The 17,212-nt window shown below is 39.4% G+C and overlaps 1 protein-coding gene across 5 annotated transcripts; it reads left to right on the top strand.

Annotated features, from left to right (window-relative positions):
* The first annotated feature begins 306 nt into the window (after positions 1-306).
* On the top strand, positions 307-12,400 carry LOC137236793 (calcium-binding protein P-like). 5 transcript variants are annotated; one of them, XM_067759778.1, is made up of 8 exons: positions 307-650; positions 729-1,169; positions 2,250-3,132; positions 3,198-4,058; positions 4,116-4,352; positions 4,499-5,323; positions 10,483-10,868; positions 10,928-12,400. In XM_067759778.1, the coding sequence occupies exons 3-4, from the start codon at positions 2,737-2,739 to the stop codon at positions 3,243-3,245; spliced, it is 444 nt and encodes a 147-aa protein (XP_067615879.1). In that variant the 5' UTR covers positions 307-650; positions 729-1,169; positions 2,250-2,736; the 3' UTR covers positions 3,246-4,058; positions 4,116-4,352; positions 4,499-5,323; positions 10,483-10,868; positions 10,928-12,400. The 5 variants fall into 5 exon arrangements, with proteins under 5 accessions (XP_067615879.1, XP_067615878.1, XP_067615877.1 ...); XM_067759777.1 differs by having other exon boundaries at positions 4,116-5,134; positions 5,195-5,323; XM_067759776.1 differs by having other exon boundaries at positions 4,116-5,134; positions 5,190-5,323.
* The last annotated feature ends 4,812 nt before the right edge of the window (positions 12,401-17,212 follow it).

The raw sequence follows: 17,212 nt of genomic DNA, 5'->3' as shown, positions 1-17,212 counted from the left end.
GCGGATTTACATAAACGCTTTGGCCGCCCTTGGGTCGCTTTGACGCTTCGAATTGGCTTTATGAGCTCAGCAAGTAAATACGCCCTGCAAAAATCGTGTGACCAAAAACATACACAGCCACACGAATTTTTGAAAGGGGTGACGATTTGGAATGAAAAATTCTCCAAATGAAATAGCATGTTGACAATTTTAGCTTTCCCACTATGTATCGTGCTCTCTCGCACCTGTTATATTCATACGGATGGTGAAACACGTCATTGTTGCTTGGAAAAAAATGTTCTGCTAATCCGCCATTTCTAATGAGCATCGGTGTCGGAGGTGAAAATTTCAAGTTTGCCAAATAAATCATGTAAATAAGAGTTTATTTGGAGGACCTGAGGCGTTGGTCTGATATAGATTATTATTCAAAAAATGTGAAAAAATTCAACTTGCATTCGTAATACCCAACAATCAAAATACAACACAGAACTTGGACTTGGCGTCTTCTCGAAATAAATGTCCGACGTGCTAGAAATAAGCAAGTATATTTGGAAAATCAATTACGATTTATGTCTAGCGTTATAGAACTTTACGAACAACAACAATATGGGGAGATTGAAGAATTTGAATCTGCACTACAAAATAATATAAATAACTTATCGATGTTGGATGTAAGTGTTTGGAAAGTGAATTTAATATGTATTTATGTTTGGAGTTGTACAATATTACAAATTCTAATATTTTTCCAGAAAACAATTGTTGCACTTCGTGCACGTCTCCAACAAATGGAATCAATAGCACGATACGCTTCGTTGCCTGGAAATCGAGCACAAATGGAAAAAAGTAACCAACTCCAAGAAACCACCAACGGACATGCCTGTAGAAAAGTGGTTAACGAAATCTTACAGTGTAAAGAACAACGTAAAGCTCACGACAAGAAATAGCAAAAAGACATACTGCAGCGGCTCAAGAACGTATGCGTATTATTTCTTTATTGGCCCACAAGGATAAAGGTATCGATACATTTGGCTTAAACGACAATGATTGGGATAAGTATAAATCAATAAATAAGGATAACGAAAGCGGCAGTAAAAGTGATAATGATAAGCTACTTGAATGTGAAAACATTTTACGTCAATATGATCTATCTTTTAAGCTACAAAGCTCGACTTAAAGCCGAAAACTATCAAGTGAGTACATCAAAGATTTATTTGTTTGTAATTTGCTTTGAAGTGCTCCTTACTTTATGTTCAGTAAAGCGTATCACCAAAAATACGTTCAAAATATGGCCCCGGGTTAGAATACTTAAAACTATTTATATTAATACAAAATTATTATTTACAGGATATTGTAAAAATTCAAGAATCTGTTCATTGTTTCGAAACGTCGGTAATTCTATACGACAGCATGACACTCTTAATACACCTCCAAAACTATCGAAAGGAGTGTCAATACGCGTTTTGGTGACAGGTTCGCGAACCCGAAAACCGAAAACAAAAATTTTGAGTCGTTCAAAAGATATTGGCGAAAAACCGAAATATTACCTCGGAACAACGTTTTGCGTTGACGGCCTTCGCTCGCGCTAATAAAAAATTACCCTGGCCGATCCACCAAAATCCCTTTGAACAAAAATTTTTTTCCTCTGTACAAACCATTACAACCACCTGAATAGTTGCACTTTCTTTTGTAAATATCTCTCCAGATACGTAAAATTTTTTATTTCCGTTTTCGGGTTCGCGTTTCTGATTTCAAAGCGCGACTTTTGACACCCCTTCCGATATTTTTGGATGTGAATTAAGAGTGTCATGCCGTCGTATAAAATTACCGAAACGGCCTTTAGCTTTTGACAAAGCGAATTATGGAGGTGTAGAAGGAGCTGTCCTAATACATTATAGAATATATGCTATTTATTTCTACCCTTTCCTGGGTCGATCACCAAACCCTGAAAATCACTCTTTATCATCACTTTTTAGAATCTTTTTTGAATAACTTTGCTGATTAAATTTAAAGTTTTCATATAATGGAACAAAAATAATAATCAAATTTGTTTGTTTAACGAATCAAATTTGTTTGAGAACAGCGGTGGAAAATTTTTGTATTTTGGATAAAATAAACAATAGTTAACACCCTTTCGGTAAGTATTTTAAATGAATCTGCTCTAACTCGCGCCGCCCGAACTTTAAAGCAATTCAATAATGTACTTAAGTTAGCCCAATAAATGAAACGATGTTAATCATATATTTATTTTTCCTATTTTCTTCATCCAACAGTTAACAAATTCTAGGAGCGGCTTATCCATGAATCCATTGAAGCAACCGGCTCCGACTGCTCCGCAACCCAATACACCATATACAAATGCTAACCTACCAGGTGCTCCTCCATATAATGCTACTCAGCAAAATGCTCTACCATTATCCAATAGACCATGAACTGGCATGCAAGCGTAACAACAACAACCGAACAATAATTTTATAGCTGATCAACATGGTGAAACAGCTAAACCGCCGCCTCAAGCCAATGCGCCAACTTCCATGGATTCGCCATCGCCTCCAACAACGACACCGCCAGGGAAAGCTGTACCTGGTGGTCCCAATCAGATGACTATAAATAGAGCAAATATACCTGGCTTGCCTCATATTTTGTGTTTAATAAATTTTGTTATTTTTCTAGACTGATCAACCACCAGTTTCAGCTACACCACCAACATCAATTGCAGGTGGTGTTACAGCTCCATACCAGCAAACAGGTGAATAGCCAATGCCACCGCAATCGGGTCCAATGCCAGGACAGTCTGGTCTAATGCAGTCACAATCCGGTCAAATGCCATCTCAACACCCTATGCACCAGCCATTTGGAGGCCATGGGCAACATGGTCCTCCAGGTATGCAGCCCGCATCTACTGGACCAGGTGGGGCAATGACACCACATCCAGTTATGCCAAGGTATATACCACAACATCAACCGGGTTATGCAATGCCACGACAGCAGCAGCAACAACCTCCTCAGCCTCGCTATCTGCCCTGTTATCCTCTACAACAACCAGGTGGGTACATGGGTCAAATGATGCCACCAACACAACCTGGACAGGCGCCAACGCCCAGTCAGATACCCATGCCGGGTCAACCCCCAATACCAGGACGTCCTGGTTATAATGTATGCTAATACAACTAATATATTTCAAATATTACTGATTATTATTTTTCTATTATTTTCTTTAGCAACCACCTGCATCTGTTACTGGTATATATCAACAGCCGCAACAGTAGCCCAACGTCGTTTACATTCCAATCGGATGCCAAGTCCGATACGCGTTATCATTGAAAATCAAAATAGCGCTGGTGGTGCTTTTATTACTAATGAACAGGGTTCATTACCACCATTGGTGAACACAAAATATGTGGGACAAGATCAGGGTAACTCCTCGCCACGTTACGTTAGGTATTGATATTTGAAATTAATGTTTTGTTCGGCAATTACCAAAGAGGATAAATACAATAAGAGCCGTCACTCGTTATTTTTTTGGCATTTACTCGATGTATACTGAGAGGTAGTCGCTACTTTTTTTTTTGGGCGAGATGTTTATAAACGTCTTCTATACATTTTCGTGGGGTATTTGTGTTTATTTTTCGACTGTATTTAATTAACTTATTTAATTCTTTTTCCAAAAATCACAGTTGTACAAGGGGCCTACACGGCATGGATAAATGCGAGACAATTAAAAATGTCCCTCTCAGAAAACATTCGGCATCAATTTTTTCAATTTCCAGCGAGATACTCGCCACGACTCGTGACGGCTCTTATTGTATTTATCCTCTTTGCAATTACATTGATCTTTCTCGTTTGCAGGGCCTTTTTGTATTGCATACCTGCAACAGCTGATTTATGAAAAACAACAGCTTTGTCCTTTACAATTACCATCTCACCAATGGCCCGCACGGTTGAGGGCGAATATGAGCCACCACCCATTGTAAATTTTGGTGAATTGGGACCAATATGATGTAATCGTTGCAAGGCTAATATGTAATTTGTAGATGCTGGTCGTCGTTTCCAGTGTATTATGTGTAAAGTAACAACAGATGGTAAAACAAATCCTTCACTTTTACTTGTGTTCATTGATCCATATTTTTTCTCAACAGTGCCAACTGAATATTTCCAACATTTGGGCCACACCGGACAGCGTGTCGATAAATATGAACGTCCTGAACTTGTATTGGGTACATATGAGTTTTTGTGCAAAAAATGTTTTGGTACCGATAGCTCTCAAGGTAAACCCCAACTCATATCCAACATCAATGCCTCGCAATCAATTGTGGACGCTGTAGGCTCTGCATTGGGTCCACGCAGTATGGACCAGCATATTGTTGATTACAGTGGTAAGGCCACAATTTCAAATGATGGTGCAACCATTATGAAACTATTGGATATTGTGCATCCCGCCGTAAAACTCTAGTCGACATCGCCAAAATCAAGTTTTTTGTTATATTAGAATGTATAGAATAAAAGTTTATTTTCTTATCAGGTCGGCGATGGCACCACTTCAGTAGTACTTTAAGCAGGTGAAATCTTAATAGAAGTTAAGCCCTATGTTGAGGAAGACGTGCAAACACCTATCATCATTAAAGCTATACGTAAAGCATTAAAATTATGCATGACCAAAATATGACATGGCTGTGCGAAGCGCCAATCAAAGGAACAAGTGTTTTATTGGAAAAATGCGCTGCCACAGCAATGTCCTCCATACTTATGCATCAACAAAAACATTTATTTTCTAAAATGGTTGTGGACGCTGTACTTTCCTTTGATGGACCCAAAGTCACAAAAAAAAATTAAAATTAATTAATGCTGAAGTACGTGTTGATAATGTTCAAGAGTATCAGAAAATTGTTGATGCTGAATGGCGTATTCTGTACAATAAACTAGCTAAGTAAGGCGCCAAGGTTGTGTTATCTAAACTACCAATTGGTGATGTTGGTACACAGTATTTTGCAGATCGTGATATATTCTGTGTTGTTAGTGTACCAGAAGAAGATTTGAAACGTACAATGAAAGCTTGTGGTGGTGTTATTATGACTACAGCTTAATTCAAGTGTTTTGGGCCAATGTGATTACTTTGAAGAACGTCAAGTTGGTGGTGAACGTTTCAACATTTTCCAAGGTTTGATAGTGGGTTTGACATTGCTTTTATTTCCATAGTTTATAATTATTTAAAGGTTAGGTTAATGTTAGAACATGTACATTGATTTTACGTGTCGGTGCCGAACAATTTTTGGAAGAAACTGAGCTTCGTTACATGATGCTATAATGATTATGCGGCGTACAATTAAACATGATTTTGTTGTTGCTGGTAAGTCAAAATACAAATTGAAAGAAAAATGTCTAATCTTCGGGCCTCATTCTCTATTACGAAACGAACTTCCGTTGCGGATCAGAGACGAATCGCTAGTTTTTTTGCACTATGTTAAACGATGGCAACTTATCACTTGACAATTACTTTTGCCTTCCTGTTAGTTGGAAACGTAAAGACCGAACGAAAATGATAGAGAATACCATTGCTAGACGAAATTGTTTGGAGGCGAATCGTTCGTCTGAGCTATCGTTCGCAATACAGAATGAAGCCCTTAAATTGTTAAGTACTATAATGAAAAGATTGTGTCCAACCCCCGAAAAAAAAACTATAAACTCGGAGACTATGCCTTCTGATCGTATATGCCGGTTCTTTGGCATTCTTTTACATGCATAAAGTGCCGTTGAAGCCTTCCTCACCCTCTCCTCCACGTTGAGCTTCCATGGCAGTTTACTGTCTAGGATGATTCCTAGATATTTTGTGCACGGTTTCTCCCGTAGGGTCGCCCCTCCTAACTTAGGGACTTTGTACCTCTTTTTAAACAAGACCATATGCAACGACATCTGCGTAAACCGTGAGTTTTGCTGGTCCCTCGTAGAATCCCCTGAGCAGTTGGTTAATGACCAGCGTCCACAGCAGAGGTGATAGCACCCCTCCCTGCGGAGTGCCCCTGTCCTCTAATTTCGTGCCCGCGTACAATCCCATTGCGATGTAATCTTACTGCAGTTTAACATGCAGTCGATCCATCTGGGTAAGGCTGGATGTACTTTAACGTAATTAAGACCATCCATAATCGCCCACTTAGAAACATTGTTGTAAGCCCCGGCAATGTTTAAGAAGATTTCTAGAGCATATTCCTTATATTCCAGGGCGTTTTCTATGCTTATTACCACCCTATGCAATGCGGTGTCTACTACTTGCCTTTGGTGTACGCCTGTTGTGTTGTGGAGAGCAGCTTTTCATCCACGTTGGACTTTATGTACACATCTATCAGCCTCTCAAAGGTTTTGAGCAGAAATGATGTTAAGCTAATGGGTCTATAGTTTTTGGGATACACGTGACTGATGTTCTTGTTGTTGTTGTAGCGATAAGGTTTCTCCCCCAAGGCTTTGGAGAGTGTTATCGATGTAATGGTCCTTTGCCGGATACAGATCCGGTACGCTCCGGTACCACAGCACCATTAAGGTGCTAGCCCGACCATCTCGGGAACGATTTATATGGCCACATTAAACCTTCAGGCCATTCCCTCCCTCCCCACCCCAAGATCCATGAGGAGCTTGAGCTAGCCAGAGCCTCGTCTGTTAGTGCAACAGGATTCGCCGCGGATAGGTGAGGTTGACAATTGGGTTTGGAGAAGCTATATATTGCGCTGGTAACCTGAAGGGTTGCGCTACACAGCCCCTTGAATCTGGTATTTTAGTCGCCTCTTACGACAGGCATACCTACCGCGGGAATATTCTAACCCCCTAACCCGCTGGGGTACACGTGATAGATCTTCCCCGCCTTTGGTAGGAAAGCTACACAAGCAGTTCTCCAAGAGTGCGGTACATGATTCAGTCTTATGCACCCATCGAATATTATTTTAAGCTATTCCACGACCGCCCTACTTGAGACTTGTAGCGTGGCCGGGAATATACCATCTGGGCCCGGCGATTTAAACTTAGAAAACGTCTTCACTGCCCACTCGATCTTGGTATCGGTCACCAAGCCCGGCACTACCCGTTCCGTGATCGAAGTGTGAGGGCTGTCTGCTGGCTCTTCTAAACCATCTCCTGATGGGAAATGTGTATCGAGAAGCACCTCAAGGGATTCCTCACTATTACGTGACCATTCCCCGTTCTCTTTCTTTATTAGTGCCTGGACTATAATCCCCTTTGCTAGGACTTTTCTCAACCGTGCTGTTTCGCTGGAGCACTCTATGTCCGTACAGAAACTTTTCCATGAGATTCTCTTCGCAGTGGAAATTTCACACTTGTAGATCCTCAGTAGATCCCTGTACTCGCCCAGACACCCTTCACTTTCCGCGGTCTTTGCTAGTATAAACATTTCTTTTACCTGTCTTCTTAGAAGACTCAGCTCATTGCTCCACCATGGCGGCTTTGCTTTTCCTCTGAATCTTCTTAGAGGGCAAGCTTTGTTATACGCAGTCATAAGCGTCCTAGTTAGGAATTCATTAGACTCCTCCAGTTCTTCCACATTGGCAACCTCTTTGGGTTGTCCCAGTTTCGTTTCTACCTGTTTCTGGAATTTAGTCCAGTTTGTTTTCCTAGGGTTTCTAAAGGTTCGTCCCTTCTGTACCCTCTTTAGGGGGATGCTGAAGCTGATATACGCATGGTCGGAGAAGGATGGTCTACCAAGAACCATCCAATCATACCTTGATATATCACGTTCGGGGTCAGTATAATATCCAAAACATTGCTGGATGTTGGACCAATTTTTGTAGAGATATTTCCCCTGTTGACTATCTGCAAATTGGTTTGCAGGATGTAAGAAAAGAAAGATTTGCCTCTCTCGTTCGTATCTGCTCCTCCCCACGAATTGTGGTGCGCGTTTGCATCCGCGCCTATGACCAACCTCCCTTTGCGCCGTTCGTCCTGTACTAGCCTCTTGCACTCCATCGGTGGAACCTCCGAAGCGTGGGCCATGTAGCAGGATGCCAGGATAAAAGCCTGCTTATTTATTCATTTGCTCAACGGCCACCACTACGAGGTCCTCAGTAGTGTAATCAGGCAGCATATATGAATGCAGCTGTTTCCTTACCATTACTACAGCTCGCACCCGTCCTTACGTTTGCGCATAGTAAACGCCAAATCCGCGCGCGCTTAGTCCAGAAACATTTCTTCCCGATGAGAGCCAAGGCTCCTGGATCAGCGCCACGTCAAACGAACCCCCCTCAAGGGTTAGGAGGAGTTCGCTCGACGCCACTTTACTGTGTTGGAGGTTTATCTGTATGACTCGCAGCACCATTGGGCTGTTTGTTCCCTTCCAGCACCTTCGTCGTGAAGTCGTCGTCCTCCCCTTGCTCTTTTGGTTTAGAGTGTTCGAAGCTCCCTTCAGCCTCTTGTAACTGTTGTGCCAGGTGTTCCTCTGTTCGACTCACAGCACCATCTGGCTGTTGGCCGTCTTCTAACACCTTCGTGGTGACGTCGGCTACCTCCACCTGTCTTTTTTCCCTTAGGCTTTTGAGGTCCTTTTCGAGGTCCTTTTCGACTTCGCCCACTTCCAGCGTGTTAGGATTTTTATCCTCGGGACTTATTTTCCTGAGTCGCATATAAATTTTGCCTGTACCAGAGGAAAATTTTCCAAGCTGCGTGTACAATATATCCTCCGCCTGCTTGTTTATTTGGAAGATGTAGAACTGACCTTCCGAGGTACGGTGAGTACCTTCCAATCTTGTGTCGGTATGTTCGGATTCTGATTATGCAGAAGTCGCTGTGTATCCTCTGACTTCATCACGCATGGTATCCATACCTTAACTTTTGGTACCGTGGGGATTTGCGCTTTATCCACCACCTCAAACCGCGCGTTCGTGCCTTGCCTTTGGAGGTTTGGAAACACTTCCTCCACCACCGCAAGCTCGCGATGTTGTCGCACGCTATCATCTTCACACCATTATACCATCCCCCGAATCAAAGGTTGGACGGGGCTTACTTGGTTTTTCCCGCATCATCTTAAGCATTATGCTAATAAGTTCCCTTTCTACAGATCTGCACCTTTCAGTAGTCATCTGTCCGAAAGGACTGCTATGATCAACCAGCGCCACAGGCCAAAGCCGGAGTCTTAGCGTTAACTCCCTTTGGCACCTCCAAAAAAGCCGGAGTCTTAGCGTTATCTCCTTTTGTCTTATCTCCTACTTCCGTAGTTGGAACTTCCCTCTGACTCGGAGCTTTCGCGGTAGTTGCAACCTCGCTATTGGGGCTCATCTGTCTTACAGCTTTGGGCCTACTTGTCTTGTCTATGCGACTGCCCTGCCTCGCGGCTCTGGGACTGGGTCCTTTCTGCCTCTTGAAAGCAGGCTTGTCGCCTTCCGCCGAACGTTGCCCCTTCATTCTGCCATTCGACGCTCTTCCTCCTCGTACCGGTTGCAGAACCGCGGGTTCTAGCAGCAAACCTTTTGAACTGCCTTCGACTTACTTCTACCGCCTCATGGGCCCATTCCAAGCGCTCGATTTCCACTTCGGTTGGGTCGACCACTGCTCCCAGGCGTTGGACAATTCTTAGTGCTGCACGGTACTGCGAGCGAGCTCTTTTACTTCCCCTGCTCCGTACCCTTCTCCACTCTTCTACTCATTTGTGTGCTTTTCCAACACGGAGTTCATTGAATCAGCACCACTCTCGCTCGCCGAGTCCGACGCATCGCTTAATGCGTATTCGTCGTCCTTGGCTTGCGACTCAGTCCTCTTATCATCCTCCTTATTACAATTTGGTAAAGTCGTTCATCTTGGTCGTACGACCACCAACCCGACAAGGAGGGCTCAGCGGTCCAGTATTATATACGGGGAAAGAACCGTCAGCCACAGCAGCGCCCCTTACTGTGGTAAGGCCATCAATACTTCCCGAGGTGGTCCGGTATCGGGAAGGCTCCGTTCGAATACAGCCGAATTTATCCCCTGGTTGCAAACTGTCCAATAGGCACGGTCCGCATAGCACCCTGGATTAAGGGGTTGGCAGTTCTTGGTCACCGACATCCCGCCGCCCTCCTATGAGGCAAAACGGCGTAGATGCCAGTCCTAAACAGCTCCGACTCATAGTCGGGAGCTATGGAGATCGGCTAAGCCCTCACACCAACGAGTAGGTGCCTACCCTAGTGAGGGAGAGATTGGGGAGATAGCTGTTTATTTTATTACAAAGCTCATCGATGTAGGAAACAACAGCATAGGTGTAGAAGCAATAGTGACTCCTTCTGGTGGTAAAGGTAGCTATTGATATGTAGAAGTTAAACAGAAATTTTATGAATATGAGTTTTTTTTAAGTTATTGCAAAAAAAGCGTTGAGGATTTTTAATATCTTACGAGGTACCTTCGTACATGTTTTTAAGAATGAAGAATGAGACCTATTCAAACTTCGCTATACTTTAACATACAATACTTTACCCCATTTTAACAGAACTATAATTTTTTGATTTTATTACATTTTATAAAATGTTTCTTCCTCTACAGTTCCATTTCCGTATTGGATGGTAAATATGGCTTTCGCGTTTTCTCCATCAATAACTGTGACAAGGTGGAAGAAATCTATGCCCGTAAATCGCAACATATTATCTTGGTCGAGCGTTTCTTCAATAGCTTTCTAGTGGTGATGGTGACAGCAGAGAAACCCAACCGTTTACAAATGTTACACTTCAAAAAAAATCAAACTATCTGCCACTGCGTATACGGCTCAAATACCCACAGTATATGAATGAATCGAACGCACCTAATTGTCTGCCTAACGGATAGTATACATATTCATCAAATCGAAAATATTGTACCAAACGAACTGGGTCTGAATACTGAAACAGTACATATATTCAAAATCGATGAGAAGGCTGTGATGATGGTATAGGGTGAGTTGTTGAATAACATACGAAAACCACTTTAACCCATCTTTATATTTGCATTACAGCTAAAGCTTTACAAGCAGCAAAGATTGCTGGCGCCAAGCAATTGGAAAAGGCAGTGAAGCATTCATCACACTTTACGGATGGTGGAAAGTTAGAAACTGCTGTTGTAACTGCTGCCACCGACACAACGGTCATCTCTACTTCGCCGAGTAGCGGCTCGTCCGACTATCTATCGAAGACAGTATAATCATATCTTTTGCCAACACAGGTTAGCGATGTGCTTGCACAGGAAAATATTTCAATTGGAAAACAAAAACCAATTAAGAGAGTTTATTTATTATTAAAGTACTTACTTTTCTTTATATCAACTGTATTAATTTAAGTTGCAATTTCATATGCATATATAATAATTAGATTGGAAACCAATCAATACTCCTGCTAAGGGTTGCAGAATTATTGCTTGAATGATTAGATTTAGAACAATAATAAGTCTGACTCAATTACTAGTCGTACATTTTTAAGTTCACCAATTACAACAGCAATCGGATTCCACGACACCTTTGAATATCCTTGATCTGAAAAAAGAGTAAACCTAATCTGAATTTCTACTAAGCTTTAAGTTGTAGATTATTCAAATAACTGGATTTTTTTCTAAAGCTTAAAATTATTTTCTGCTCGCTTAGAAAAGATTTCAATTGGAAAAGAAAAACCAATTAAGCGAGTTTATTTATTATTAAAATACTTACTTTCTTAATATCAACGTATCAATTTAAGTTGCAATTTCATGTACATATATAATAAGGTATGACGTGATCCTATTGATGTCGGAATTAGACTTGAAACCAATCAATATTCCTGCTAAGAGTTGCAGAATTATTACTTTACTTTATTACTTTCAAATTCAATTACGACAGCAATCGGATTCCACGACACCTTTTAATATTCTTGATCTGAAAAAAGAGTAAATCTAATCAAAATTTCTACTTAGCTTTCAGTTGTAGACTTAAATTGATTCAAATAATGAAATTTTTTATTCGAAACCATGGAAACAACTCAAATTTTACATGAATACAACACACTTCTGAATTGTCCAAATATAAAGTTAGCTGCTGCAGCAATATAGCTCAAAGCAATTAATATATTTTTTATGTTATTATTAAAGTATTTACTTCTTTTTTTTATATTAAATGTATTAATTTAAGTTGCAATTTCATGTATATATGAGGCTCCAAGATGCAAAACCAGATGAATCCATGATATGTAAAACTTAGAAAAGCACAAACAATTTTTAAATTGGTTATGAATGAAAATTGTTATGAATTTTCAATACGGATTTTTAGAATGTTGCTAGGCGATGCAATATTGTCGCAATTTAAATATTATTTTAAAATATCTGGTTTTGCATCTAGGCGCCTCATATATAATATTCTTTATTTGGGAAAAAATTACTAAATCTAATGATATGTTTTAAATAAATATTTATATTATATGTTATGTTTGGTTATTATAATTAAAAATAAATATTGAAAATTCAATTTTTTTGGTTGATATTTTATTCATGTGGCTGCTCCAGGGGGTCAATTCCCTAACTGTGAAAAACTGAAAAATGTACACTCATTGAAAACTCATTTGCACACACAATTTACACGTTAAATTTTCATGCGATTCTGTAAATTATTGTGTACATTGTTTTGCTGAATAAGCGCTGAATGTAAAAGTCTTATGCCAGTGAGAAAATATTCATCAAACGCCATGAAAACAAAAAAGTCATTCTGCTACAGTGCGTATGAGTTTTGAATGTCAGAATAGTGTACACTGACTGCCAAGAAAACTCACGAAGTTTTTATCAGTGAGTTTTTTTGTTCACAGTTTTGCTTTACAGAATCAGAATTTTAATGTTTACACAATTCCTTGTGTACACTTTAAAACTCACAGTTAGCGAATAGGGCCCCAGGTAACGTAAATCGAGAGGTAAAATTCAAATTAAATGGCGGTTATATAAATGATAAAACCGCAGTAAAATTGATTGTCAAATGACTGGAAAATGTAGAGTGAAATGACCGAAAATTTGACCGCCATTTGACTTGCATTGTGACGCGTGTGAGCAGAACAGTGCTATGCTCACATCCTATAAGTGGGAGCGGAATGCACAATCACATAAATAGGTACGAAATGGGAAAAAAGTGTAAAAAATCTACTCTCGCTAATGCAAACGTGACTAAAATTTAACAAGGGGCGTGACCGCACAATGACGGTAAAATGACTAGTCAGATGACGTGGAACGTTTTTGCAGGGCGTCCCCGTCACAACACACGTATTTCGCACAGGCAACAAAAACGTGGCATGAAGTGAGCCACATACCGACTTTTTATTACCAATAAAATTATAGATTCCATTTTCAAAATAATAATAGTTTATAATATAATAGTGGATGATAAAGTCCAAAGTAGAAAATTAGCAAAGTATGACGGATTCGATCAGTGATACGTTAGCCGTGTTCATAGTGTACAAGTACAAGTGTGTTGACTTATCTGTCAAGCATTCTGACAGGCACTCGCCGGATTCGGAATGACAGCGAATTCAAAATGGATACCATTACCGAATGCGCCGAATGATTGAAAAATTGAAAAAGTCGAGACGATTGGTAGTCAAAAATGTTGTCGTTGAGACCAAAAATGCGACTCTAGACCTGAGATTTCCATCAGGTGAGCGAGGCTGTTTGTAGTTTTGACGTTTATCGCTTAGTGAACAAACTTGTATAGGTACACTATGGCCGTGTTTTTTTACATCTTTATACACATACACTTAAACTTTATATGGACTGCTAAGCGTTAAACTTTGTCTACACTTTACAACAATTCCCTTCAAAAAACGCGAGTAACCCATAAATAGTGTAAGAAATACTCCTTTAGGAGTATAAGAGTGCTCAAAACTTATCTGTATTCATACAAGAAATATGCTTCAAATAACTTGCGATGTCCTAGGAGAGGAGTAGGTTATCCCACTCTCGCTTTGTTTGTGAGTATTCCATAGAGTTAATACGTGAGAGTACTTTCCAAAGTACTTTCACTGTAGTATTCCATGGAGCACCCACAGAGGATCATCTGCCAAAGTACCCCAGAATGGAGTAGCTGCAGAACAGTACTCTCTAAACTGCTTCTGAACTATTACTCCATGGAGTACCGACAAGAGATTACTTGCGAAACTGCTCTCAAAACATTACTCCTTGTAATACAAACAAAAGTGTACTCGTTATACCACCCTCGATGGTTTACCTAATGGAATACCTACAGCAGATTACTTAAGAAAGTACTCTAAAAACATTACAGCTTGGAGTAGATATGGAAGAGTACTTTTAAAACCATCGCTGGAGAAGAAGCCACCCAAAAAACCTAAAATTTATAAAAAAAAATCATATTATTTTCTTTATTCACGCAAATGCTAAATAACATAAGAATATTCGTAGTATATTTCATTTCATTTATTTATTTGAATTTTTTGTACAAGTAAGACATAATCTTTTAGATAGTACATCAATCGTATTACATTATCAAAAATAAAAGTTGAGTAATATAATATAATATAATCTAATATAATATAATGTAAATACAAAAGCTAGAAAGATAATAAACTTATTCTTTAACAATTTAATATCCTCAGTTCAAAATTTTTGTGACAAGGATAAAGATTTATAATTAAAAGGTAAGTTAAGGGTTGAGAAAAGATAATACTGCTTGCTTAAAACATCCTGCTTTCCTAATAGCTTTAGACGCGTATGGGAGTGAGTTCCGTAGACGGATTGTACTGACAAAGAACATTCTGGATGACGTTGTGTACTTAAAATTAGGGACTAATAGATTCAAAGTCCGTGTTGATTGGCAAAAACTTAGTTTGTTAAATAAGTACGGCGGCTTTTGTGAGTGTATTAGCTTATGCAAAAAACAGAGATTTCGCATTTTTAGGAAATTATAAATATCGCATCCGAGAATCTAAATTGCATATGAAGATATGTGATCAAATTTCTTTTTAGAAAAAATAAACCGGGCAACATTGTTATAGGCCAGCTGCATTTTGTTGAGTGACATTGAGTCCAGGTTACCGTATATTAGTTCACCATAAGAGACTTGAGGTATTATTAGAGCTTTGACAAGTTTCATCTTAGCGTCTCGTGGTAACAAATATGCAGTTCTGTATAAATTACGCGAAAAATGATTGCCTTCAAGTGCTATGCTAGGAGAGCTGACCAATCCCATTACCTCTGATCCTGCGGCAAAATTTGGAGCTTCGTATTTTCTCAATTTTTCAATCTACGCGCAAACTTTTCCCTCCCCATTTTCTGAATACGTTTCTTGTGACGTGCCCTGTATTCCATATTTTTTTGGTTATAATTATTTTATTTTTCACCAGTAAAATTGTTTGTCTTTTAAATTAAATTCACTCCGATAATTCTTTCCGACATAATTCCCATAGTACAGGTCTACAAGTAGGATATGTAGCAGCACGCACATACACAGCCACGCTCACCTGATAAAATGCTTATTCTTGTTCGTTTTTTTGTGGATGCTATTTGGCACTGTTGTACTTCTTAGGTCCAAGAAAAGTGTAGTAACTGCTAACGAAAACTGCTTAAAATTTTTATCGTAAAATTACAAAGAAATGCCCTTATTTACTTTCAAACGAGCACTTAATTACATCCCTCTTTAAAATCCACATGTTTTGAACAATTTCAATTAACAAATTGTGATACTTTATTACCGGGGACGATTGCTAAAACACGACCAAAACCGTCGGGGGAGGTATTAATAGACGCGTTTTTGCCTCGCTTCCAATAATTCGAATACTTTTCGCCTTTGGACTATTGATAACAGGACAAAACGCGTATTTTCATTTCTCTTTCCACATTTTTGGACGGGTTATTGCAGTCAACCTCGGTTTCAAACTGTTTTTCGCGGAAACTTTTAAACGGGTAGAAAAACTTAGCACCCGTGTTTGTATTCTTAATACTGGAATAACTACGCGTCCTCAGATATCCCAATTCAAGACTTTTGTATAATTTTCTGTAGGACCCATATAGGTGCACTACATTTTCATACTAAATTCGTTCAAAAAATTTACCATCACAGCAACCCATATCTGATATTCCGCTCCTTTTTTCGTTTCCCTGTGTCGCTTCCAACGACAGCAACCCCGGTAATTTTGACACTTCGTTCAGTGTCAAACGCATGTTCCACGCAGGTTCCACAATAGTTTGACACTGACCGAAGTGTCAAACTGCAATGTGTTAGAAAGAGAAAGGAATTGCTTCCTTCTCATACATATCATACTTGTAAACCTGTACTATGACAATTCCTCTTTGAATATTTCTCTATACTATAGTATGTATACATAAAACCAGTAGCCCGGTTGCATTTTATCAGAGGTGCCATAGTAAAATTTTATTATCAGTTATTTGTATGCAATATTTTATTTTTGGCAATTCTGTTCGATCGACATCGTGTCGTGATCACGGTCGTTAAAACACGAGGAATGATGGGCTGATGGTGGTCCGCAAACGCATTGCAAAGGAATATTGTTAGAGTACTCCAACATGAAAAAAAATGGAACACGTAATCCAATAATTCTTGTAGGGAACTTTTCATTTTCGTTGGGCACGGACGCGTTTTTTGTTCGCTTTTGTAGTTTTGGTCTTAATGTTTGTTTCAACTTCTTACAATGGACGATTTTTGTGGAAAGTGTAACAGACGGGTTTCGAGAAATCTCGATGGTGATATAATACCGTGCAATGGATTCTTATGTTTTTTTTTTAGAGATATAATTTCTGTGGTAGGGATTCTTAAGATCCTCATAAAACCAGGTTATATTCTGACAGTATTTTCAATTCAATAGGTTTTTCATGGCCCCACGCCAGTCACAAAATCAGAAAAGTTTTTAATATTTATTTTTACACAGCTCGTACACAATGGTAATACCATAGATGCCAGAACCACGTGTAGCAGCTTGCGAATTGATATCAATTTTAGTAATTGTTCGTAATTTAAATTGAGATTGGTGTTTCAATGGCACCACGCCAGGTTATAATCAATTTGTCGAATTTATTAATAAATGTTCACAAAAAGTGAATTCAAATTTTTTGCAATCAAAATTGCAATTTAATGTAGTTATGCACTGAGTATTGCATAGATTTTAACACGAGCTGCTTATTCAGCAATCAATTGTCCATTATAAGCCGTAATTTGTTCCGTTATAATTCCAAGAATTTTCTTAATTTCCAGTATATAGCCTGTTGCCATGTGCTAAACTGTCCCGTTACGATCCGTTATATGTAAAGCGATTGATTTTATCTGGCC

This window comes from Eurosta solidaginis, chromosome 1 (assembly GCF_040869045.1).
Source record: "Eurosta solidaginis isolate ZX-2024a chromosome 1, ASM4086904v1, whole genome shotgun sequence".
Classification (NCBI taxonomy): domain Eukaryota; kingdom Metazoa; phylum Arthropoda; class Insecta; order Diptera; family Tephritidae; genus Eurosta; species Eurosta solidaginis.
This window is presented reverse-complemented; position numbering and strand designations above follow the sequence as displayed.